The sequence below is a fragment of the Lissotriton helveticus genome, chromosome 5_1, assembly GCF_964261635.1.
Source record: "Lissotriton helveticus chromosome 5_1, aLisHel1.1, whole genome shotgun sequence".
NCBI classification, from domain to species: domain Eukaryota; kingdom Metazoa; phylum Chordata; class Amphibia; order Caudata; family Salamandridae; genus Lissotriton; species Lissotriton helveticus.
This window is the reverse complement of record NC_136065.1, coordinates 337,564,745-337,591,358: the sequence shown is the minus strand read 5'-3', so window position 1 is coordinate 337,591,358 and position 26,614 is coordinate 337,564,745. Positions and strand designations below refer to the sequence as shown.

The following is a 26,614-nucleotide window of genomic DNA, read 5'->3' as shown; positions in this document are numbered from 1 at the left end:
TGCTTGCTGCCTGGGACTAGACCGGGTACTTAACTTCCGACCGGAAGTGAGTATTCCGTCTTCCCGTGTGTGTCTGTGGGAACGGCCGGCCGCGGCAACGCCGCGAGCCGTGACATATACCCACACATACAGAGCCACACACATACAGAGCAACACAAACATACAGAGCTACACACACACAGAGCCATACAGACACAAAGAGCAAGACACAGATGTAGACACACACAGTAGATAGTTGTAGTGTAAGTAGTAGAGGGAGTACAAATAGTAAGAAGTTGATACTTAGTAGTAGAGTGTGTTATGGTTGTTAGTAGAGTTCATAAAGCTGTACTTTTTAAAAAGTAGTGATACATATTTGGTAATATGTATTTATATATCTATACCTTTGCAGTAGTTGTGATGCATATATATATACATATGCATTTATTTTATTAGAGTGCTGCATACATATGCATTGTAGTACAAAAAAAGTTTTTATTGCTTGTGAATAATGAGTAATGCAATTTTTTTAACGTATTTTATTAAATATAAGTATAACATAAAGTATTGTACATTTTTTGGGAGTTTGCATTTTTATTTTGTTTTCGTGATGTTTATTTTAAAAGTCTTCAATTATTTCTATAACGCTTCCATTTTGAAATATGACATTTACTGTTGTTGGTAAGTTATCCATGAGAGCATCTCCAAAGTCTTCTATGTCTGCTGGTATATCTAGGTAGTCCATGAGAATGGTATTTTGTATGTCCATAGATTTAAAATGTTCAGTGTCATTAATTTGTACTGTTATCGTACTTTTTTCTTTTGTGGTATTTTCTAGTCCATAGATTGTTATTGTTATGTTCTCTTTAGGTGGTTCTATTATCTGCAAAGGAAAAAAAATGTTAATTGATGCATTTACTGTGTATTTACATTTCCTTTAGTCATTGTTGTAATACAGATGTCAAGAGGCAGGGCACGCTTCTAAAAGAGTAAGCTGTAGTTTGCTTGCTTTGAGAATAGGTGCCTTTGTTATGGCAAAAGAAAATGCTAGGTACAATGTACATGACAATCCAGTTTCAACAGAGATAATATTTAAAATCAACAGGCAGAGCACTTATTATAACTGTGAAGTTAAAGGAAAGATTTTAGTTAAAGGAAACATTTTGATTGTGAAGGCTTCAAATTTATTTTATTTGAAGAAGATAATCGTGATAACAGCTGGATAAAAAATGTAGATTAATTTTGTGGCTATGCTTGACATTTTGAGAGATAGTTTGATAGGTATTCTAGGGGTATGCTGTTGTTGGGGTAGGCTATAACAGTAATGAATGCAGGCAAGGAAAAATAGTCAGAATGAAGGGTCACACAAGCTTTATTTTGGAGATGGTAAATGATGGCTTTACAAAGTGAGAGTGCAACAATGGCTTAGGCATTACTTACTAGCCCTAGATTACTATTTTTGTTTGCTGATCACTTCACAAATCTGAAAAACTTGACTAATTCTTAGTGTTTGATGTAGCATCCTTGAAGATAACATTTGCTGAGATAGTCCATGTCTTTTGGTATTACACAGCACTTATTACATTGACATTACAGACACTTGGATAAGTACAGATAGTGTCTTTCACAGTGAGGACATTTTTGAATTTGTCAATATTGTATAGTATTTTAGTACTTACTTCTAATTGTGTATTCCGAGTAGTATTTAACATTTTCTCATTATTAAATTCGTGCACAGTCAAGTGTGTCATTTTCACATATGATCCAAGTTTTATCGGGAAATCTGCTGCGTCCCTCCATAACGTTATTTTATTGGAGTCTGTTGTATCAATAACTGTTATTGATTTTAGTTTTGTTTCTTGTGCCGAAACAAAAATGTTTTTTGTTTCTTTTTCCTGTAAAATATTAAAAACATATTTGTATTATTTTTGTTTATTTTGTGTATATGGTGACAGTATAGGTAGTATTTTGTTGTGGTAATTGTAAAAGATAACGTTAGTAGAGTATAGTAGTGTAGTTATGATGTATTAGTAAGTGTGTTGTAGAGAGTCTTTCGTAGAGAGTGTGTAGTAAATAGAGAGTGTGGTATGGAGTGTGTAGTAAAGAGTTTGATGTATAGAGGGTGTTTGAGAGTGTGTTTTGTAGAGAGTGTGTTTTAGACTGTGAGTTATATAGTGTTTGTAATAGTGTTATAGAGAGTATGTGTGTGACAAATTTTTGTAGACAGTGTGTGTTACAGAGTATGTCGTATAGAGTTTGTGAGATTGTGTGGTAGAGATTGTGTGGTAGAGAGTGTGCGTCAGAGAGTGTGTGTCAGAGAGTGTGCGTCAGAGAATGTGCGTCAGAGAGTGTGCGTCAGAGAGTGTGCGTCAGAGAGTGTGCGTCAGAGAGCATGCGTCAGAGAGTGTGCGTCAGAGAGTGCGCGTCAGAGAGTGCGCGTCAGAGAGTGCGCGTCAGAGAGTGCGCGTCAGCGAGCGAGCGTCAGAGAGTGCGCGTCAGAGAGTGCGTGTCAGAGAGTGTGCGTTAGAGTACGTATTGTAGAGAGTGTGATATAGAGTGTGTTACATTGTGTGGTATAGTGTGTGTTGTCAAGAGTTTTTAGTAGAGAGTGTGATGTGGAAAGTGTGTGGTAGTGACTGTTGTAGAGAGTGTGTGATAGTGTGATTTAGAGAGTATGTTATAGTGTGTACAAGAGTGTGTATAGTAAAGGTGTAGACAGTGTAGTCGTGTGAATTAATATAAATATCAAGTTGTGAAAGTGCTGAGAATTGTTGTCAATTGCTTCAGGTAAGTAACACAATGGTAGTATGCATATTTGTTCACACCTGCATGCTTACTTTTTCATCACTATGAAAGTATACATACTTTATATTGCATGCATTATTACTTTTTCATCATTAGCTATTGCCAACTTAGAATTGTGATGTAGATAAAAAGAAGTATTAAAGATAGAGGAGAGTGAAGAATAGATATTTTGTAGTATATATAGTAAGTAGTAAAGAGAGTAATAGGAGGTGTTTTTGTACTATAGAGTAAGTAGTAAAGCATAATAATGAGTATTATATAGTGTATAGAAATGTTACTATAGTTTTGTTAAGATAGTGTGGTAAAGAGAGTGTGGCAAAGAGAGTGTGGCAAAGAGAGTGTTTGCAAAGAGAGTGTTTGCAAAGAGAGTGTGGCAAATAGAGTGTGGTGGCAAAGAGAGTGTGGCAAAGAGAGTGTGGCAAAGAGAGTGTGGCAAAGAGTGTGTGGCAAAGAGAGTGTGGCAAAGAGTGTGTGGCAAAGAGTGTGTGGCAAAGAGAGTGTGGCAAAAAGTGTGTGGCAAAGAGTGTGTGGCAAAGAGAGTGTGGCAAAGAGTTTTAAATTAAATTTTTTTTTACCGAACATACCTCAGATATTGTCCCTGTAATGGTCATTAATGACCGTAATTTTGCTTCTCTTACACTTTTTATAGGTGAAACTGGTGGAGCTGGTGGTTCTAGTATGTTTTTTGCTTCTTGTATAATTGCACTTGGAAGTGTTATAGATGGCATCCTTGATATCTTTGTTTGTTTAGTTAATAGTACTACATTATTTTTTGTAAGGAAATTCCTAATAATAATTCAGTTTCCTTCTTTTGTTTGCTTGTAAAAATCATCATTATAGCAAGTGCCTTTAATAGAACCAGTTTCATCTGCTAGAGCAAGATGGTATAATATTTTGCATTCTTGTTTCGCATTTCTGTAGTTTGTTTTTGGAGAACATGTAATTATATTTGCTCTTATTGCTTTCTGATATGTTTGCTCTCGTCTTGCTTTGCCAGCTTAATTTCTTCTATAGAAATCATCTGAAATGAGAGAAAGTTGTGAGCATACATTCTGGACATAACTTGTGAAAACATTTGTAATTTCTGCAAAAAAAAACATATTAAATTATACATGATGCTTATTAAATTGCTACCCATAAGGCTTTGTGATCACTATAATACGACTCTAATATACCATAGTGCGTTAAGTGTACATTAGTATAGATATGATCTAATGTCGAATTGTAGTCTGTTGTATATTCTTTTATTTTTTGGTCACATTTAAATTCGTTTAGCATATATTGTAATAGTAGTGCTGCGTTTTGTGATTTTTGTGTTAAATCTATGTTGAAGTCACCCATTATTATGTAGTTATAATTAGGGTAAAAGTTTAATATGGTACTTAATGTATGTATGTATGTATGTATACTTATATAGCGCGGTCCTGTCACCCCAAGGGCATCCTGGCGCTTGAATCAACGTTCACACCACATACGCTGCTCAGGCAACCCTGGGGAAAAGATGGGTTTTCAAGGCTTTTCTAAACGGGAGGAGGTCCCTTTGGCTTCTTAGGGGCAGTGGTAGCGAGTTCCAGAGCTTGGCCGCTGCGACACTAAACGAGCGGCCCCCCATCCTCACTCTCTGGAATTTCGGTACCACGAGCAGGTGATCCGAAGAAGAGCGTAAGGACCGCGCAGGGGAGTACCAAACAAACATGTTCTGCAATGGAACCGGGCCTTGTCCATGCACCGCCCTGAACACTAAGCATGCAGCTTTGTAACAAACACGTAGGTGCACCGGCAGCCAGTGTAGGTCTTGTAGGGCTGCTGTTGAAGAGCTGTGAGTGGGGCGGGAAAGAGCCAGCTTGGCGGCCAAGTTCTGCACCCGCTGCAACTTCCCCAGCAGTGTTTTTGGAGCCTCCAGAAGCAGCGCATTACAGTAGTCAAGACGACTCAAGATGGTACCACGCACTACTTCGGGCCTAGCCTGCTCGGGGAGAAGGGGCAGAACTTTGCGCAACATACGAAGCAGCATCATGCACGTGGATGTGGTCTTATTCACGTACATATCCAGCTGCAAGTTGGGGCCAAAAATCACCCCCAGGTTGCGTGCCGACTCAGCAGCTGACACAATCTCGGGGAAGGTCGGGGGCCAGAAATTCTCCGGCAGATCACGCGGAATCCGGTCCATAGAGCAGTACAACACCTCAGTCTTTGTACTATTAAACTGCAAGGAGTTGGACCGGAGCCACTCCGCTGTGGCCGACATACATCGGTGAAAAGCCTCCAGCGGAATCGCGTTCTTCCCTTCCAGCGAAAAGACCAACTGGGTGTCATCCGCATAATTAAATGCGGAGATGCCAAATGATTTAATTAGTTGGACCAGAGGTCGGAGGTAAAGATTAAAGAGTAAAGGGCTGATGGCCGAGCCCTGCGGTACCCCCTGCCCCACTCTCCGCACCTCCGAGCTGAAAGGAGGCAACGCCACCACCTGCTGCCGATTGTTCAGATAGGAGACCAACCAGTCCCTTGCACCTGCCGTGACCCCGCACTCTTCCAGTCTCCTGATGAGGATACGATGGCAGACCGTGTCGAACGCGGCTGACATGTCGAGCAGCACCAAGAAGGCTGCCCGCCCACTGTCGACCCGCGAACGTAAGTTGTCAAGCACGGTCACAAGCGCCGATTCCGTCCCGTGTGCTGGGCGAAAACCAAACTGTACCTCATCGAACCAGGTGTTTTCTTCCAGGAAGCCAGACAGAGAACGGGTCACTAACTTCTCCATGATCTTAATGGGGAAGGGGAGCAAGGAAATCGGTCTGTAATTAGACAAGCAGGCGGGGTCCAAGGTGGATTTCTTGAGGAGGGGAGACACAGCTGCCAGTTTCCAGCACGCCGGAACCGTTGCGGTGTCAAATGACTGGAGGCAGATGGAATACAGAGGCTGGAAGAGTTCGTCCTGAAATATTTTCCAACATTTTGGTGGCAGTGGATCCAGAGGGGAACCAGATGACACCATTTGAGCCACCTTACAGAACTCCTCAAAGGAGGGGGTAGGGAAACAGCTCAGCTGGGGTCGACTGGGCACAACGTCCGGAGCTCCCAGACTGAGGGCATATCCACTCAGCTGGGGTCGACTGGGCGAGGTGCCCGGAGCTCCCAGACCAGAGACAGGCCCACTCCTTCGGGGTCGACTGACTGAGACATCCGGAGCTCCCAGACTGAGAACATGACCGCTCAGCTGGGCTCGACAGGATGAGACCGCCGGAGCTCCCAAGCTAAGAGTATGGCCATTCGGCTGGGGTCGACTAGGTGACTCGTCCGGAGCTCCCAGTCTGAGAGCGGTGCCACTCAGCTGGGGTCGACTGGGCGAGCTATCCGGAGCTCCCAGATCGAAGGGGGTAGGTGTTGGACTCTGTAAACCTTCCAAGATTTTGACAATCTTCTCTTCGAAGGCATTCGCCAGGGAGTCACACAGAGCCTGCGATGCAGGTGCATTATTGGCCGCACATGAAGGATGGGTCAAGTCCCTGACAATTTTAAACAGTGCTTGCGACTTGTTAGAAGCCTGATTCAAGGTGGCTTCCAAATAGGACGCCTTAGCCACCTTGATCTGTGCCTTATATTCCTGCAATGACTGTCTAAAAATGGCCTTCAGAGAGTCAGAATACTGCTTCCTCCATGCCCTTTCGGCACGTTTACATCTCAGCTTTAACTGCCGCAGGTCGTCCGTGTACCAGGGGCAAGCCCGATTCAGTCATCCCCTAGACCTGCGGAGTGGTGCCCCCTTATCCAGAGAGTTTGAAATGGATCGACAAAAGGAAGTATAGCTCTCCTCGGCCGAGTCACTCAGACTAAAATTGTCCGGTAGTAGGCTTGGCAAGGGCGAGGATTTTAACAGGCGGGACCAGGGCCTGCTCAACTTGGCCTGTCTGGACCCAGCCTCCGCCGAGATATAATCCTCCACATACAGGGAGAAGGCAACCAATGAGTGATCCGTCCAGTACTGGCAGAAGATGTCATTCACCGTCACTAGTTGAGCGTCTGCAAATACAAGATCCAAGGCGTGACCCTTCTGATGTGTAGCAGAACGAACTTAAATCTTGTAATAGTGTTTGTATATGTACATGTGGTGGCTTGTATAGTATAACAAATAAGTAGTCGCAATTATTAAGATGTAGAGTAAAATGTAGAATGTCAATCTCGTGTTGTGTTTCATATATTGGCATTAAGAAAATATTCTTCCTGTAGTAAATTGCTATTCCATGCTTGGTTATCTGATGGTGGAATTTATCAAATATTAATAGATGGTACTGTTCTATTAAGAAAGTATTGCTATCTGCTGTTCTAGTAGTGTTTATCTCAGTGAAGCATAGAATATCTGCATTCATTATATTTGTGTCTGATTTTAGTGCTGTGTAATTTTTTTGCAGTGAACGTATATTATGTACTGTTGGACCTGGCCTCGTGGCGTGGTTCCCCCCCGATCCTCAGCACCCTGCATGCACAGCCCTGCACCCCGAGAACCACTGGTCGACCTGTCCCCGGTCCGCCAGAGCCCGACCCCACACTCCCCGCATGCTCTGACCTGGTGCCGGGGGCCCCGTCCCTACATCCCTACCCGTGGCCACTGGTCACCCTTATTGCCAAACAGGCCCACCGGCCGCCATTTTCCCTTCCCGTAGTCCCTGGCTCTGCAGCCCTTAGCCGTCCCCAGCCCCAGAGAAGCTTAGGCGGCAGGCGCGCCATGACCCGGCTGGGGGGTAGAGGGCCCTCGAAGTACCCAGGATCAAAGAATTCCATAGCACCTCCGGCCTCCTCCCAAGGGACTGGTTTCTCTCGCACCTCTGGCCTGCCCCTGGGGGCTGGTTTCGATCACACCTCTGGCCTCCCGGAGAGTTGGCTCCAGACCTTGATGGGCGTCTGGGAATCCCCGGACGCATCTCCAAAAGCATCAAAGAGACCAACCGACAAGACGCTGCCGACCCACCCCGGACCACGAGGTCGCCTCCTGCGAGGGTCCGGACATCAAAGGGCCACTGGACTATATGAAGGCCCGTCCCAGAACTAGCGGGCAGTTGTATCCTGGACAAGAAAGCCCTACTGATGTGATCGCGGCTGACCTTGAGGAGAGACCGAACTCTGTACCCTACGAGCCCTGCTGACGCTGTCGCGGCTCACCTTTGAAAAGAAGGAACTAAGATCACGGAGCCCTGCTGACGCTGTCGCGGCTCACCCTCGAAACGAAGGAACTAAGATCACGGAGCCCTGCTGACCTCGTCGCGGCTCATCCTTGGAACTCTAAGGACTTCGCTGAACATCTTGAGCCCTGCTGACGCTGTTGCGGCTCCCCACGAACTAACAGCACCTCTGTCACCATGGTCACTCCTAGGAGGCACAGCCTTTCTGGCTGGCCCCTGACCCACTGGTTTTCCCACTGGGGAACGCATCCCCCTGTCACCCCTCAATCTGGACCTCTGCACCCTCCACGTAGGAGGGACACTGCCAGACACCAGAACCGCTGGATCTCTGTTTACAGACACTCCATGTTCTCCTGACAGTAGGAGATCCCCCTCAACGGACGGCGTTCCCCTCCTGGAACCACCCAGGCTTTGGGTCTGGGTTTTGAGCACCTTGGGCCACAGCCCATTCCCACTCCTTCTCCGCGTAGACAGGACGTGAGTCCCTACACCCTCCCACGACACCGGGACCTATCTCGGCTACCACAAACCTTTCCCACCACCCTTGGTTGTGAAATACCTAAGCCACGTCTTTCCGGGTCACCCCCAGATGCTTCTCCAGATACTCGGGAATCCACCAAAAGGTCTGCCTCCAGTGCAAGCTCCCTCGGGTCAGAGAACTCACACTTCGCTGGGTGTTGGCATAGCACTGGAAAACAGGGACTTAAAATATGCTCTCCAACAATTGAATCACACAGCCCCACACAGGTGTTAACCACACTACCCTTCACCAAACCATCCAGTGCCTCAGAAAAGTACCCCACATCATTCTCACGAGACTGGTGAAACAGTGTCTGACTATTGCTGTCTCTTAACCCATACTCTTCTGGTTGGTCTCCATACTCACTTACTAGGGCTTCTATCATGGCGGAACCCCTCTCCCTGAACCTCTCATCAAGAGTCAGTAGAGTGTCCCTTACACTACCAGGAATATGATCCCCTGTGCCAGTTCCCCAATCCACCTGAGGGACATTGTGCGTCACTGAAGTGGTCAACCCCCTCCTTGAAGCAGGGACCCATGTGGTGCTGCTCACTGTGCTGGCAAGTCACGGTGCAAGCAGCGGCGTCGTCATTGCTGAAGCGCTGGAGTCGATGGCGCCGGCGTCGGTAGGCCAAGGCTGTGGTGCGAGATGAGGGTGGAGCGTCGTGAAACTGTATGAGCGGTGCCCTTGAACCACGGTGCAAGCAGCGGCATCGATTTTGGCGTGGAGCGGCGTCGTTGGGGAAGCCAAGGCGTTGTTGTGAAGCGAGGCGGTGCAGAGTGCGGTGCCCACAGGTCGCGGTGCGAGCAGCTGCTTGGTGGCGGCATCAGCAGACGTCGGTGAGACCAGGGTTGCGGTGCGGCGTTGCGACGGTGCCCTCTGTTGTGCCAAGGCGTCATCGTGAAGCGAGGCGGTGCGATGCCCACAGGTCGCGGTGCGAGCCGCGGCTCAGTGGCGGCCTCTGCAGGCGTCGTCAGTGAGTCCAGGTTCGCGGTGAGGCGTTGCGGCGGAGCCACCCTTGCTTCCTAGCCATTTGTCTTCCAAAACTCAGACAGGCAATCCACATTCCAGCAGAGGCCCACAGGATGACTGAGCAAGAAAATACCTACTTCCTAAAAGAGGTATTTTCAAAAACAAAATGTAAAAATCGCCATTACTAAAAGATGCATTGTTAGATTCTGAGTTCAGGCATACTACATTTTATTTTCCCACCAAGTTCCCAGGGCCAGTTATGTTTATAAGATGTTATAAACAAACTTCCCATTCTGTCCTACGGGAAACAGGTAGCCTTGCAATAGTGAAAAGCGAAATGGGCTGTAATTCACTATCAGGACATGCCACACACACCAGGGCATGTCATACCTTTCACATACACTGCACCCTGCCTACAGGGGTACTTTGGGCCTACCTTAGTGTTTCTTAGCAGTACTAACTGCAAGAATACCTTAAGTGGATCACTTATATGCCAGGATATAATGCTTCATAGGGCCTGTAATGGTTCAGTAGCAAACTTGTCCTGCCACTCAGCGGGTGCTCCAGCTGCAGTGATGACTCCAGTATTCAAATTGCTTTCGAATGGGAGTTATTTGATGCTGAACGTTCAAGGTTGCTGTGGGATACTTCCGGGCATCACATATCTGGTAACTGTAAGTCTCATGGTAACTTGCTGTATGCAAGTATTGTTTCCCCCAACACATACAGTCAGGGAGGCGCCGCTATGGCCTTCATTAAATATTTAATTAATACGTTTGATACTTTGATCAGAATGAAAGCCATGCTTACACAGAAATCCGTGCCCTTAATATCTGCTCGAGAGATTTTTGATCTCCAAGTAGCAAGGTATTCAGCAGAGATTCTGGTACTTATACGTACAAACTGCCCTTTCCATTTAGCAGAAATGGTAAATCATATCTTTAACATGTCTGATACGACAGGCAGTGTCCACCTATTTAAGAACGTAGGTTTTGGACTGGTAAGCACCTTTCAGACGGTCCTCAAAGTTATTCCAAGCTTTATACACTCTGTATTGAGAAGCATTTTTGGAGGACTGCCGCTGATCCCGTATCTAATAGCAGGTAACCTGATTGTCGTGTTTTTGCTACGCAATGGACGTCCCAATCACCAAGGAGATGGAAACAGTACTCCTGGAGAGAAAATACCGTGATCGCATGATACAACTTCTAGGCACACCTCGCCTAAGGGAACTAAGTGCTTCTTGTCCTTTAAACCAGTCTGGATGGACTGCATCTTACCTGTCCTTCGATGCCTGTTTTGCGGACAAGAATGCATATTGGATCTCTGTTCTGACACTCCCATCATATGCGCGACCAGACTTTGACGCTTTACTGGAATCGATAACGGACCATGTTTTGCAGTGTCCCCAGCGTATTCCCATGATGATGTTGGGATTCTTAGAGCCACCGCAGGTATCATCAGCACCTGTTGGTACAGACACTGGCTCCTCCTCTGACACCCAGGCATTGGATAGCGCACAGGCTGCTCCAGCACCGGCTGTGGACAGTACATTAAATCATCTGTGCTCAATAGACACAGTCTGCGAGGTGTTACAGAGACGGCCAACTGCGGAAACAAACAACGAAAATGTTGCATCTACCAGCCAGGACACATAAACATATGACTCATTTGGCCAGTCGCGTGGTGGGAAGAAATTCGGCTCTATAAAGACAAAACAGAAAACTGAAACCCTACATCAAAATTGACATTCCTTTCACATGTGTATGCCTTTCAAAATGCTTAAAGTAGTTTGGACTATACCTACGGACATATTAGAGCAATAGCCTATCTGTCAGTTTCAAATACTTTCCCTTTTAACCCAAAGTTTTAGGATTTTTTTTTAAAAGAATGTTTTTAATACAATAATAAACTAATGTTTTGTATATTTGCATACTTATATCTAGAACACCTGATAGTACGTGTAGAATTTAAAACTATGTCGTCCATTCGGAAGAGGAGTGGGTGTTATATTCCATATAGGTACTATAATAAAGGCCTCTGTAAACTTGTTTCCCTTCACCTATATTCTCTCCCTACATTACACTTGTCACGGTTTACAGGGACTGCCCTATTACCTAGATATTACACTGCATTCAGAATGCTGGTTTTCCCTAGTTCGAAATATCATACATTATGCATTAGGGTTCTTGGAAGCGCAGCAGGACTGCCATCTCTTGTATAACATTATGTACAAAGTTCATGCCCGACGTCATCCTTAAGTCGACACAGTAATACAGCAAGGTAGGACCCCTGGGGAGACCTATGGGTATATATACACCACATCTTGCTAAGATAGCTAGAGGAGACCAAGACTTCCCGGCCGACACCCTGACCAGAGACACTGAGGTTCCTGCATGCAGACACTCCAGCTCGCAGTGATCTGAAATATCCCTTACGGGGTGTCCAACTTGAGACCAGGACGGGGTCCCACAGTCTCACTTATGGTAATGGGGTTGACTAGATTCTAGAGGGATTCTTGGCCTAATACCTACAACCATAATACGATGGGCGGTTGATCGCCGGCGCTACAGTGTCGTGGACGACGTGGCTCTCCTGCGGTCAGACTGCCAAACTGATAATCAGGCTTTAAGAATTATGGCGAGGTGGGTTTTCCATAATATCCACCATAGAGCAAACTAACCCCCCAGATGAAATTCTGAGCATTTCTCATCTCCTGCCCTTCTGAAGAAGACTAAAAATGCTTCTGTTTAGTCAGAGTGCCTTATGTTTTTATTACCCTATCTAATTGTCTATGTTTTTCTTTGAATTTGTTATTTTCAGCTCCATAAAGCTTTGGAGCATGAGCGCTTAGTAAACAAATAATAATAACAATAATACAAGACTCCATAAAATACAGTATCTCATATAATAGCAATTTAGCAGCCGTCATCCCCATATGCAAAACACTGCACTCGGGTTATGTAATAGCCATTTATCAAACATCACTCCTGTGTAAAAATGAGATATTCCCATGTTTCCAACACAAAACATTAGAACATAGTGGAAAGTGTATTCAACGGTCTTTAAACCCCTTAAACTCTGAAGTGCAAAATAGCTAACTACAGTTTCCTTAGAGCAATCACGATCATACAGTGCCTGGTGTACCTATAATCCCACACAAATTAGGCATTCCTATGTTCCTAGCAGGACTATAGTGTCAACTGTATTTAATAGCCATTTGAAGCTCATAGCTGTAGCATCGTGCTACAAGTACTACACAGACACGGGCTCATTATATGTATAGAGCTTTATTCTATGCTTCCTGTATCTTCCCTGTCCCTACTCTATCTGCCGTGGTTCCTGTCCCCAGCTCCTCCCGTTCCTGCTCCTCCCTTTAACTCCACCCCCCAACCACTAGACCACATCACACAACCCTACAATAGCACCATTCATAAAATAGTTAATTCCTGTTTCCTAACAGGAATCACGAAAATACAGTGCTAGGTATATCTAACAGCCAGTTAACACTCATCATCCACCCACGTAAAAAATTACTTTGCCCATTATCACTAAAGGAATATGTAAAACACTTTGCCGGTAATATGTAAAAGCCACTTACCACCCATAACCCACCATTTAAAAATCCGATTTTCCTAAAACTAACCATTAAAATATGATTGGAAATGTATCCATTCGCCTCTTAATGTCCATAACCCCCGAGCACAAAATAGGAATACCATACTTGACATGAATCATGGAATTACATCACCAGGTATGTAAAACATCGATTTAACATCCATAATTCCACTTGCAGAAAATAGCTATGCCTGTTTCCCTAACAGAAACCAGTAAAGTATGTGCTAGATATATTGATAAATGCTACTTAAAAACATTGCTTATCTACATTATTATGATCCCATGTGCCCTGCAGAAACCTAATCTCTACGGTGCCAGGCATGCAATAGAGCTAATTAGCACTCATCATTTAGTATGAGGAAAATAATTATGCTTATTTTCCTAACAGAGATCTAGTACCTATTTTGCCAGATATGTATTATTATCATGTAACAAACCATAATTGTTATTTTAAAACCTAAATGTGGTGCGTTCATCAGCTACCTACAATAAGCGGAAACGCCCATTATTATCTTGCATCAAGGTATTTTTATTTGCTTAGATGCCTCACGTTTTCAACCAGTTGTCTGAAGTCCGGAAGTGTGAGCAAACATCTCCTAAATCGCTTGAAATCTCATTGCCGGAGCAACCCGGAAGTGACGAACCGTTTTCCCCTGAAAAGTTGTGTAGTCGTTGCGCCGGAAGTCGGAATGTGTGACGCGCTATTCAGGCGCCCGGCGACTTTCCTCTCTGTCCCGGGGCTGCCGAAGTGCTCTATACACGGTAAGTATCAGGACCACAATTCAGGGGATGGGACATTTAGGAAAAACGGACCGGAGAAACCATGACCATAGTGTGAGGGTACGAGCGGCCTTTCCTTGAACGGATGTGGGGTACGAACGGAAAACGTTAGCGGCCTCATCCTTTCCCGGCTATAGCTCTTTTTTCCGGAGGGGGGTGTGAGCTGGGGGCTTTAGCGAGAGAAGAATCGAGAGTCGTTTCAGCCTCTGGAGCAGAGTAGACCGTTCTCACTCGCCACACTTTAAACATTTACCTCTCGGGCACACTGGGGCAACGTGCAAGGTATAGATAGTACTTTGTAGCTCATCATAGGTACTGCAAAAGTCAGTTTTTCGTCAGTCACTCTGGTTGAAACAGAGAAACAAGGCTCTTTGTCCGCTTCCAAGTGCTTATTAATTAATCTCGTTTTTTTTTTTTAAAAAAGCGTTGTATTTTTGTGTGATGGAAGTTTGTGGCAGCTTAGGTGTAACCCTAGTGTAAATGTGCAACTGGGCTTCAACCAGAAGCTCGTGAGCTACGGATACCTCTCTATCTACCTGCCAGTAGCTCTCCTGTATGTATCCCACCCTTCTAAATTGTAACATTTTGCTTGGATGAATGAACGTTTGTATGACAGAATTGTGTTCTAAGACATACATGTGTGAATTTTCAGAGCTCCTCAGCTGACTGTTGAAGAAAAATTGCTGAGTTTTCAAACTATAGTTTAAGCTGATTTTTTTTGTGATACATTTGTGGGGAGACGTATTACTAGTATGATTGCTTTTGTGTCGTGGGCACTGGTGCTGTGTCTAGCATATATTACCTACATATAGGCAAAACAAATTGACAAAGCCGTTTTTACTTTCCTGCCGGCAGCCTTCTTGAGGTACTGAAGTGATTCCTGCTGGTAGTCGTGAATATGGAGGGCACTAATGCATCCTGGTCGGAATTGGTCTCGGTTAAAGCACTAATAATAATAGTAGTAGGTTGCAGTGATTTTCATTGCACGGAATTAGCTCTTATTACACAAAAGGTTGAAGATCCCAGTGTAAATGGTGATGGGTCTATTGAAGCTGCAAAACAATAATTTGCACTGATTGGTGTATTTTATTGATGTAGTACACACTGAGCTGTTTATTCTGTTATGTGTTTGTAGTGGCAGACCGTTTATGGCCGTAGCTCGATACCTGTTGATTTGTGTACTGGTTGGGCCAAATACATGCTGTTATTCTTATGGTCGAGCTTGTGATAGCTTGTGCTAGCGCATGCGTCTCGCTTGTGAAACACTATTGTATACAGAAAAGTGTTTGAAGCCCACCCATGCTTACAATTTGTGCACTACTGGGTCTTTCTTATTTACAGGCTCATTCATTGGACAGTGCCGGTGAAAAGCAATTTCTGGGCATTTCTGTGCATGGCTCGAAAAATCCACTGGTCCGCTGGCATTTGTGAGTCGGATTCAACAAGGACAAGCTATTTTTAGGTCCTACTCTCCCTTTCTGGCGAGTAGGAAGACAAACTGACATTTGACCACTGCCTCTGAAAGCAGAGAAAATGTGACAAGATGGCAAGATTTAAATGCATCTTTATTGCTCACAAAGTGAATGAGCAATAAAAATGCTTTTAAATCTTGTTAACTTGTCACATTTGCTCAGCTTTTAGAGTTAGAGGTCAAGTGCATTTCAGTTAGGTCAAGTAGATATTTCATGTTACTAGACCTGCAGGTCTAGTGCAATTTTTATGATTTTTCGAGCCCTGATGTGGAGCTGACACCAAACTTAGATTGATTCAACTTAATCCATGCCTGACATGATTGTGGTACTGTTTCTCCCCAGCTGCTTCTATTCCCCCATAAAGCTTTTTTTGTCTCTTGTTGTTTCTTCCGCTTTGTTTATTACCTGCTGATTGCACCCATCATCCTCCCATAGTTGTCGTCTGCCCCGCGTCTTTGCTTCCATTTCCTCCCTGCCCCCTTCGGCCATTATTGCTTGTTTTGTTCTCCCTTCCCTCACGGTCCTTGGAAGGGTGCTTCATTGTTGCTGCTGTTGGTTGAAGTTTATTTGCATGTTACACTGTGCCTGGCTTAAGTGAGTGTGAATGCATGTATTAACATACATGTGCAGATGACTTTCTCTCCCCCCCCCCCCCTCCCTCCCTCCCTGACCTCCTTATCCAAAAGCAGTAAAGGCGATTGATGTGTTCCTATTGTTGCACATGTGCCTGGCTATTTAGTCGCTGGCGCTAGATGACCTACTGTGCATGTGAGATAACCTGCAGTGCTTTTAAAAAGGGCAGTTTGAGGCTTGGAGCAAAGTTATGCTTATGCAAAGCTAAAAAGTACCCCCATACTTGACTACAGGGCTTCGGAGTAGGTCTTTGCATTCAGTGTATGTTTCTAAGCGCTGGAAACAAAAGCATCTAAAATGTGTGTTGCATTTGATTTGATTTTCATGGCCTAGCAGGGCAACAAAGGCTGAGGTCGCTGGTCTGCTGTCCGCAAATGTCCCATGTTGATGACACAGACCGCCCCATTGGGCTCACATTGCCTGTGAGATACAAGAATGACTTGACATTGAATAATGGGCCTCCCACCTCCTTCCCCATTTCCACCTAATCCTCCTTTGTTTATGTTGAGCATCTTCCTGAAGGCTGAACCCACTGCAAGCGCCTGCTATCATTTTTTTTCATGCTACGCAAACAAATGATGGACGGAATGCTGAATAAATCATACGTTCACCCCCAGTCAAAAGATATGGGTTAAATCCATTGTTCTTTTGCTCACCATGCCACCCCAGTTTAGACCCAGCCATATGCAAATCAGTCTTGACCCTGTGCTTCATGGGAACAGTCCAGACCGAACTGCCAAGCCAGGTCCTCCCTGGACCGGGAACAAGCATCCTGGGACCGGTTTCTGGGTTTTATCCTTCATTAGCCTGGCTAGCTTGAATACAGTGGCACAGTGCAATGTAAAGATTTATTTGAGTGATCGATCTTTTAAAAACAAAAACCATTACACCAATGACATTTATAGTAGTACTACTGTATACTTATATAAACACGTAAAATCATTAATAGAATTTCTACATGGTTGGTCTAAAACATACTGCTATACATCAATTATTTAAAATGTTGTTTAAAATGGAGATTTGGGAGTTCTTGTCTTTATGACAGTCTATTGCGATCTCCACGGAGTTTCAGCCAATTTCCTTTAAAAACACATTTAGAAGTTTCACCCCCCTGCATACTAGAGGTATTGAGGCCCCGTCAAGCCAGGTGATTACGGCTTCCCTCCACGTTCGTATGTTCATACTATTCGGTAGTGCTTTTATTAGTGACTTCCGTTCTTTTAGTAACTTCGAGCATACACAAAAAATATGTTGAATCGATTCTTATTTGTATCCACAAAGTCTGCAGTGTCGGTCATCACTTTTATCCTTCCATGCTGGGATTAAATCTTTTGTTTCCCACATGCCAAGACGCAGCCTCACTAATTGATGTTTTAGGGTAGGCGAGAAATAGGCTGATGAATATTCCCGTGGCTTCCTTTTTCCGTATGAGCTGATAACCGTCCAGGCATGCCGTCTTAGCAGTAAGGTGTTCTCATCCGTTGAGTGAGGCAAGAGTTTTATTGTGGTGTTAATTAATTTGTTAAAAGCCTTTTTCCCAATGCTGAGATTCCAAATGTCTTGCGCAGACAGATCCTCTATCACCTGGTTTAAATAACTACCCCAGGATCAGGCATCCTCTTTTCTTTTTGTCTGCCTATTTCTTTCCAGCATAGTTGGTCTATGGACTCGCTTTCAGAAGCATGTAACCTCCAACATAATTTAATGAAAGCGCCTGTGCTCCGAAATTCCTGATTTTGTAAGCCAAACTCTAGTTGCACCTGGGCTGGCGATGCACATTGTGGGATATGAAAAACTTTTTTGTAGATGTTTGTTTGTATTTTGTTCAAGGCAGGGATGTCACAACCTTTCATTATTTCATTGCCATAGGTTGCTGTTGGCATTTACTGTGCCTGCTTGACGGTTAATAGGTTACTGTATGATGGACAACTTAATTTCTTTTTTAGAACATTAAAACCATATATCCGATTTTGACCTCATTGAAGTAAGCTGTGATTTATAGCTCAATTTTTGTTCTACTTTGAACCCAAGATATTTATAGGGAGTGACCGCTTCAACTTTTTTACCCTCTATATGCCATATGAATCTCTTGTATTTGGCATCCACCAACCGCACAACCTTTGTTTTTAGTAAATTCAGTTCTAGCCCTTGTGCTGACAAATATTTGGCTAAGGCGCTTATTCCTTGTTGTAAGCCGATTGGAGTTTGGCTTAATAGTACTAGGTCGTCGGCGTACTGAAGGCACCTGATTTAATCATTGGCTATCGATGGGGTATGACTATTGGTTTCCAGGAGAGCGTCTTCAAGATCAGATATGTACAGATTGAAAAGAGTTGGAGCTAACACGCACCCCTGTTTCAGACCATTCTGGGTGTTTATTTTCTTTGTTATCCACTGGCCATCCCCTAACTTTACCTGACTCGATGTAAACAAATATAGTTCTCTGATGGCGTTTAATAACTTTGTTGGGATGCCCCATCTGTCCAGTTTTTCCCATAAACGTTTACGGGGCACACTGTCAAAAGCTTGCTTAAGGTCCACAAAACAGGCAAATAAGCGGGTGTTCTTAAATTTAGCTTTTTCGGCTAGCAAGGTTAGAGCTGTTAGGTTTGTTAGCATGCCTGCTCCGGCCCGAAACCCTGTTTGAGATCTTGGGATGAGGTTGTGATTTTCGGACTATTTTTTTTCAGTTGGGTTAACAAGCAGCTTGCATATAACTTTGCTTCAACATCAATTAAAGCAATCAATCTGTAATTTGTCGGCTTTGTTGAGTTTCCCCCTTTGAAAATTGGCTGGATGATGCTTCCCATCCATGATTCTGGGATTCCATTTGTAATGAACAACTCATTGAAGAATGGAGTAAAGTAATGGGCCCAATATGAGGCTTCTCCCCTAAAAAGGGCATTGGGGATTCCATTGGGGCCTGGCGCGCCCTTTAATTTGAATTTCTTTATAATTCTTATTAATTCGCTTACTTCCGTTAATTCATCCCAGTTTATGTGTTGTAGGGCGATATATTTGTTATTCAAGTTGATGACCCCTGGGGGAATTTCCTTTTTTCGTTCCTCGCTCCTCCTGCAATCCTGTTTTGCTGTTTGACTGACTGATGTTGATTTGGGCTTTGGTTCTTTGTACATACTCATTGTGTGCTACCCATGTATCTTCATTTATGCCTGCATTTTGATGTCTATTTTTCCCAAGTGTCAGTGAATTTATCTGATACCAGAAGTGTTTTCCGTTCCGTTGTTTACTTGCCAGAAGAAGTTTATTCCATATTGCAACTCTGTATCTGGTTTTGGTTATTCAACAGTTTTTCTTATATAGCTTTCTTGATTTTTTTTTTAGCTCACTTCTGTCTGGTTTACCCCTATTTTTAGCTGGTTTGAGACAGCTCTTATTTTAGGCACTATTTGGCTTTTCTGTTTTCGTAATTCATGGGTGAACCAGGGATGGTGACTGCTTGTCCAAATGTGCTTCCTGTGACACTTAGAGGGATGTTTCATTTTGTTGTCCGCGAAGCTTTTCATTAGGGCTCCCACTAGATTTTCCCAAGCGCTTAATCTCTCGCCCTTCCTTGTTTGCGTTGTCTCTGAAATTCTAAATTCCTCTAGGCTTCCTTTACTCATGCCCGCTTTGCGATATACTTCAGCCATTAACTTCTCAATCCCCGATTCTCGCCAATTCAATCTTTTTAAGTTGTAGGCGTGTGGCGTTGAAAGTAGATTTTTAGTTGCTGTCAGCCTGGCTGTAAATTGCTCCAATTGCAAAGATTGTGGCATGTGATCGCTCTCTATGCGTGACACGATTTGGAATTTTTGCGTCTGTCGCGCTACAGTGTCACTCACTAGGGTATGATCAATGGTTGAACTTTTGGTCCCACTTAAAAAGGTCGTTGCGGCTGGTGAATCATCTTTTGTGTTTCCGTTAAGGTGAATCAATCCTAGTGTTTCAAATTCTCGTCTAAAATGAATGCCCTTTTTGTTCAGGTTCTCTAGAGTATTACATAAATTGATGTTAGTCACCTGAGATGATAAACTGTGCCTGACAATACAGCCTTTGTAATGTTTTTATTATTTTAAAAATATTCATATGCTTATCTTTTGTCTCCTCACTTGGGTGAATGTAGACGTTTGGTAGTATTAGTATTGTGTGTGCCCCCTCGTTCATATGCTGTTCCAGCTTGGATACGAGAACCCAATGCGTCCCTATACGGAGTTTTTCTAATGACCAGTCTAATTGGGTTGAAAAATACGAGGACAAACCACCCTTTGGGTGTCCAAATTTTGCCAATTTTATTGCTGGTTCGTGGTGCCCGATAAAACCTACAATATTGTAAGGAGCTGTGCTCCAAGTTTCTTGGGGTAAGATGATGTCATACGCTTGCAGGAATTCCAAAGCACCAGGGTTTTCTATCAGATTTTCTAGGCCGTGAGTGTTCCACGAGCAGATATTAGAGAATGTTTGAACTTCACGCTCGTCAGGATTGCGACTTAAAACGGTGTTTCGGTAATCCCCTCCTATTTTCTTTTGTCACCTGTTCGGTCGTATTCAATTCGTCTATACGCCTTCTGAGTGGAGCAGTTATTAGGGGCCTTGTGATTATTAGATTCTCTAAAGCTGTCTGATTTGTTGCTGCACCTATGGCTCCTCTCAGTAGGGATCCCTCACTTTCCATTCTGGGGATAAGTGGACCAGGGTAACGTGGGGCCTTTATCCTCTGTAATTCAATGCCCCAAGCCTGAAACTGTTGCTGATGGGTCATTCTATGCTCCTGCAATTTCCGGTGTAGACCAAGTTGTTACTGTTGCCTCTCTCTTAATCGTAGATGGATGCGGTTTAAATTCAATCGATAACAAATTGGAAGAATTGATGTATGCTATTTCCCGCACTTCCTTTACCAATTTTATGATTGTGCCTCTGTGTCAAAGTTACCTCTTGAGATGTAATTTGTCAGTAACATAATTTTATTTGAATCGGTGACCCTTAGCATATTTGTACATGGTACCTGCATCTTTGGTGTGTCCCCTCCTTCCACCCCGGGGGGGACATCTATTTCTTGCTTCCTCTTTAGTTATTTTCTGAATCCCAGGTCTCATTTGGACTTATCTCTCTGAGTTAGTATGACCTTCCTTTCGGGTGTTGGAGGTTTTTAAACACTTATGGGTTGAGGGTTTGACTATTGGGTGATTTCTCTTGTTCTTCTGCAGCTAACATCGATCCGCTTTCGGTATCACTTTTGGACAATAAGCTGGTTGTTCTTTCGTTTCCTATGGGATTAGTTCCTTGAGTGCTTATTAGTGGGGGTTTAGATTCTGAATCTGTTTTTATTTCGTTTTTTAAAGATGGTGACCTGACAGTCTTATGTTGCATAAATAAAGGCCATATTTTGTTTTTTTGGACTGCTTTCTCTTTGTTTCGTGCTTTTCATTGCCTCTTTTTTTGAGAGCACGGGCTTAACCTGCACTATCTCTGTTTTTTTCCCGTCATTGTTTCTATTTGTTATAGAGTTAATGTCTTTTCCCTTAGAATTGCTTTCACTTGTTTCTGTTAAGACTGTTACTTCAGGACTGGACGTTTTGGTTAATTGAGTGTTGTTTGTATCTATTTGTGGCGGTTCTGTTGTTTCCCTGGGCGAATACTCCATTGCCCAGTCTTTTTCTCTTTTAGATGGCCTGGTGTATTGGGCTCGCACTTCCATCAGTATATCCGACAGGATTTTTGTTGGTATTTCCGGATTTCCAGATGTTGTTGGGCACTTGCAGTTGACATGCTGTTGAGCTCTCGTGATCAAGGAGTTGAGTGTCTGTAGCTTCTTGTCGATGCCTACTATGTATGTTGCCATTATGTTTAGTAGATCCACTTGGAGATAGTGTTTGTCTGCTTGATGAGAAATTGCTGTTGAAATAGACTCCAATGTTCACAAAAGGATGCCCCAGGTACTGGGTGGTGCTTGATCTTCCATGTTTGTTGTGTGAGTGTATTTGATTGGAGAGAGATGGTTGCTTGGTTCTGGTAATTGATCCCCTAACTGATGTGAGATGTCTTTGGCCCTTAACTTTTCTGTTAATAAGCGCAAGCTTGATGGTGTCCCTTTATCTAAGGTTGAAGGACTTTCTACCTTACACACGTCTGTCTGTCCCTGCTGCATGGAATGTCGGAATTGACACACCCTCTTCTTTAACTGATGAGGTCCGTTGAATGTTACACTTTTGTAACCTCTTTTTGTATGAAGGAGATGTTGTTACTGACAGTTCCGATGATTTGTGGACAAGCACTTTTCCTTTGGCAAATGAATTTATTGATTCTTGTTGCTGGAATTGACTGACTCTCTCCCCCTGTTCCTCCCAGTTGCCGAGATCGAAGGAAAGAAGTGTCTCACTAAAGATTTGATTGTGAATTACTGCTTCTGTTGTTATGTTCCTTATTAAGTTTGTTGCTATGTGAGTGCTGACTGCGCACTTCTGAATTGAGACGTCTGCGGACCATTCTTGGCTTTGTCCATCCTTTCTGGCTACTGCTTCACTTGCTAGTTGTAAGTCTAATTGGCTTTACTGGCCAGACCGCTCTTTTATTAAGGGTGCATCTTCTATTTCATTTTCTGGACTGCTGTTTTGTTAAAGGTGCACATTTGGGCTCGTTTTCCATCTGTGGCACCGTACTTTTTGAACATCCCTTGTTTGTTAACCCGTTGGCGGTTAGGAAGTCAGTTATCTTATAGCCCTCTTCCCTTTTGTTATGGACCAACCTTGCTTTCTTCGTAGCGGAAACTTTTCTAGGAGATTTCTTCTCATTTGTGACATTCAGAGCTGAATCCTGTTGCTGCTCCTGACCGAGGGAGTCTTACCTGAACCTCTTTGGATCTCTGTTTCCCAGATGGTTGGTCGTGACCGTGGTCCTGGTCCTGATCCAGGGCGGCCCTGTTTCTTCCTGAGCGCATTCCTGATGCCCTTACTGATGGCCCTTGCTGCGCCTTTTTCTCCTTCCTGCCGATACCTTATCTTTTTTCTTTTTAGTGGGTTGTATGACCCCCTTACTTTTTCATTTGCTCTTATGTTCTTCTTCTTCTTCTTCTTCTTCTTCTTCTTCTTTTTTTATTTCTTTGTTTTACCTTTTGGTCATATGTTAAGGGTTTCCGCAGATGATCTTTAGGCTGTACTTGTGTCGAACTTATGCTGGAAACAGCCACCCCCAGTGATAGACCGTGTGTGTCTTCTCTCTTGTTGGTGATTGTTAATTGTTGGTGTTTTTTTTAGAAATTTTGTTCCGATGTCTGTTGATGTACATAAATTTTAGCTTTCGCTTTTTGGATTTTGCTTTTAACTCTTAGCTTTTGGTAGCCCTTTAGCAGTTTTCAGTGGCAATGGTGTAGATAGCAAACAAACTCACCCGCTACTTGCCTTCTCGGTTTTCCCTTCCGGAGCCGGCAGCCCAAGCTGGTTCACTGCTTCCTGGTTGCCCCTTAGGGATTTGCTTTTTTGTTTGCTTTTTTGTTTTTCTGTGCTGATGACTCTGCCTCCTTTAGTGGAGCAATCAATCACAAGTGGATCCAAGTTTTCCTGAGTAGCTGTGGACAGTCTAGCAGGAACGAAGTAAGGAGTAGGGAACACAGGCACAAACACGGGCACAGGGGGTAGAGAGCTACACAGAACCCCTGAGCGCGGAGTGGACAGTCTGGCAGTGTGGGGATGGCTATGTGGAAGCGTGTTGGGCAGCTCAAAACCAGGAGCGGAGTGAGGAGTAGGGAACACGGGCACAGGGGGTACAGGGCTGAACAGGACCCCGAGTGGCCCCCTGCCCCCCCCCTTGAACAGAAGTCTACAGCAAACCACTGCTGAGCCTGCTCGTGAGCACTCCCCCTGCAGCCACCCCCACCTCACGTCTTGCCTGCAGCCTGTTTGCCAACCAGCTTGGTCGTCTTCACTCAACCCGCAGTGGGGAGTGATCAGCTGGCGCTAGTGCTGAGGCTGATGGTATTGGGGAATACAGAGGCGAGGCAGCTTCGGCGTCCTGTGTCCTGCTCGCAGCTGCGATCAAAGCACAGCTGCGGCCTCAGTGGCACAGTGAGCAAGGGACATCTGGGCATACCCATCCCTCTTAGGGTGAAAAGTGCTACGCAAACAAATGATGGACGGAATGCTGAATAAATCATACATTCACCCCAGCCAAGAGATCTGGGTTTAATCCATCGTTCTTTTCCTCACCATGCCACCCCTGTTTAAACCCAACCATATGCAAATCAGTCTTGACCCTGTGCCTCATGGGGACAGTCCAGACTGAATTGCCAAGCCAGGCATCTCGCCCATCTGGTGTTATCGTTGCACAACGCTTACAAGAGTCACTTACAGAATTTTATCATGTATATTGCTGTTAATTTTAGCATTAACTTGCAATGCATATTTTTTCAAAATGTGGTGGCTGCCTGCGACATTGCAATATTCTCTGCAGTTTTGTTGGATTTCAACAGCACAGTGGCAGTGCTCCGGGGAGGTTTTTTTTTAATCTTTATTTTTCAGTTTACGTAACCTTTACAAGAACATCCAATTGGCATCACTACAATGTATGCTTACAATTCGACAACCTCATTAGTGGCACTTAGGAACGGTGGCAGTATACAGAAAGGTTCATACACATAAGGAGTTGATCGAATAACAGACAAATAAAAAACATCATGAGGAAGCAGCTAAGCATGTCACAACTACAGGTGGTAAATAACTCTAGGGGTCATCCCCTCCCTCACCATCAGACCCGGACCCAACTGGTGCACACACCTTGCCACTCGCACTGCCAGACTCGCTCTGGGAGGACCGCACCCTCTCCTCAGTCCCGAGGCACACATGACGCGCCGGGCGAGTAAGTCTTCCTGTAGTTTCTTATCTCTCCGAGTAAGTTGCATGTGGGTTTCCTCGGCCAGGGACCACTCGCTAACATCCCTAAGCCAAATGGGCACCTCTGGAGCCCTATGTCCCATCCAAGTGATCGCCACCCTGCGCCTGGCAAGCACCAACATCAATTGTAAAAGTTTATAGGAGAGCTTCCTTTTCTTGGGCCTGGGGCCTGGGGACTAACGCCAGCAAACAATGCAGGGGGGGTTCATTGCTATCTGAAGACCTGTAGTGGTGACTATACGATTCACCACCCCCACCCATAAACTCCTGACCAGAGGACAGTCCCAGGCTAAGTGGAAGAAGCCTGCTCTTTCTGCGCTACATCTGTCTCCCCTGTCCCAAGATATGTGTTTCAGTGAAACTGGAGTCCGGTAGGTGCGGTGTAGAAAGTTAAAGTGTATCAATTTGAACCGTGCATTGCATGATACCTTGCGCGTAAGGGAACCTATACGCTTTTGCTGCCCCATCTCTAGCGCAGTACTGAGATCCTCCTCCCACGCCTTCCAGGACGGCGGCACCGGAGGGGTGGAGTTCTGTTTCATAGCCTTATACAGTAGAGAGATCAGTTTACACCCCTTACAGCAAGAAAGGAGTATGTCCAAGGTGTGGGTCAAGGTGGTGCGTCCGGGCACTGAGGCCAGGCAACCTTCACTACATCCTGAAGACCCCGATTGTGCAGGTATCGTCCTCTCCCAAGGCCGAAGGCCTCCTCCGCCTGTTCATAAGTTAGGAAGGACTCGTTGGGGTAGAGATCAGCTAGAACCCCGCATCCACCCTCCCGCCAAGAGTGGAAAGACATGTGTTCCCCCATGGCAACGAAAGGGGCCAGTATCCAGGCCGGTAGCTCCCTATGGAACGGCGCCCTCCGTAAGACCCTCTCAATAAACCGCTGCCAGATGCCTGCCGCATGACGCACTACATAAGGAAGATTCTTGTCCGCTCCCCTGCCCCAGCGCAACATGTAGCCTCTGGATATCCACCCTACCCGCAAGGAGGCGCGTCTCCCAAGTATCCGCGTCCGTGAACCACGGGGCTGCAGGCTGTAGCTGCGCCGCATAGTAATGTAAGTCGAAGCGTGGCGCTTCCAGACCTCCCTCCTCGTAGCTACGGACAACAGTGTGAAGTGCTACCCTGCTGCGCCGGCACGCCCAGAGCAGGGACGTGAGCAACGTGTTAAGAGAGCGGAAAACTTGTGGGGGAAGAGGACACAGTGAGTTCTGGAGGACATATAGCGTTCTGGGAAGCATTACCATCTTGGCGACAGCCAGCCATCACATCAAAGAAAGTGGTAAAGAATTCCAAAAGGACACCGACTGCTGCAAGGATGTGAGTATCTGATCCATATTCTGGGCCAGCAACTGTGAATCCGTCTGGGAACCCAGGAGAGGGGTTTATATTGGAGCTGTGGCAGGCCTGTGAACTCTTATTCCATCTGCACTGGTTTTTCGTGGGCTTGGTTTCCTGATGAGTACGTTCTCCCAATGCTTGCCACATCTTTGCTCCAATTCAAAGGCTGTTGAGAGTTCGGGTGACAGATTTAACCATTTTTTATTACTTCCGCGCAGTTTTGTAGTTCAAAATGGCCTCTTGTGCACTGTGTCAAACCATATATAAAGTGCCTCAAGTTTGCGCAGTTACAGAACATGTATTAAGGCCTTTAAGTGGTGTAAGGTCACAGCATGGCCTGTAAATGAGGTCGCTAGAGAAGGCCATGTCACCAAGGTGCACGCACACAGTAATCTAGTCCTTGATTTTAGGTTAATTTCACA

General features: G+C 44.8%; 2 protein-coding genes across 10 annotated transcripts in view; one reads left to right on the top strand and one right to left on the bottom strand.

The window, feature by feature from the left end:
• Positions 1-503: 503 nt before the first annotated feature.
• LOC144754524 (uncharacterized) lies at positions 504-13,740 on the bottom strand. 2 transcript variants are annotated; one of them, XM_078642442.1, is made up of 4 exons: positions 13,563-13,740; positions 3,369-3,805; positions 1,659-1,874; positions 504-862 (listed from the first exon to the last, which is right to left on the bottom strand). In XM_078642442.1, exons 2-4 carry the CDS (start codon positions 3,510-3,512, stop codon positions 599-601), a joined length of 624 nt encoding a protein of 207 aa, XP_078498568.1. In that variant the 5' UTR covers positions 3,513-3,805; positions 13,563-13,740; the 3' UTR covers positions 504-598. The 2 variants fall into 2 exon arrangements, with proteins under 2 accessions (XP_078498568.1, XP_078498569.1); XM_078642443.1 differs by having other exon boundaries at positions 520-862; positions 13,626-13,724.
• LOC144754523 (cyclin-dependent kinase 11B-like) overlaps positions 13,704-26,614 on the top strand; it is a 431,279-nt gene continuing 418,368 nt past the window's right edge. For 3 of the 8 annotated variants that reach the window (XM_078642437.1, XM_078642431.1, XM_078642429.1), the window contains exon 1: positions 13,704-13,837. The gene's annotated coding sequence lies outside the window, so the exon portion shown is untranslated. The remainder of the gene's footprint in view (positions 13,838-26,614) is intronic. The other 5 variants (XM_078642438.1, XM_078642433.1, XM_078642432.1 and 2 more) reach the window with 3 other exon arrangements.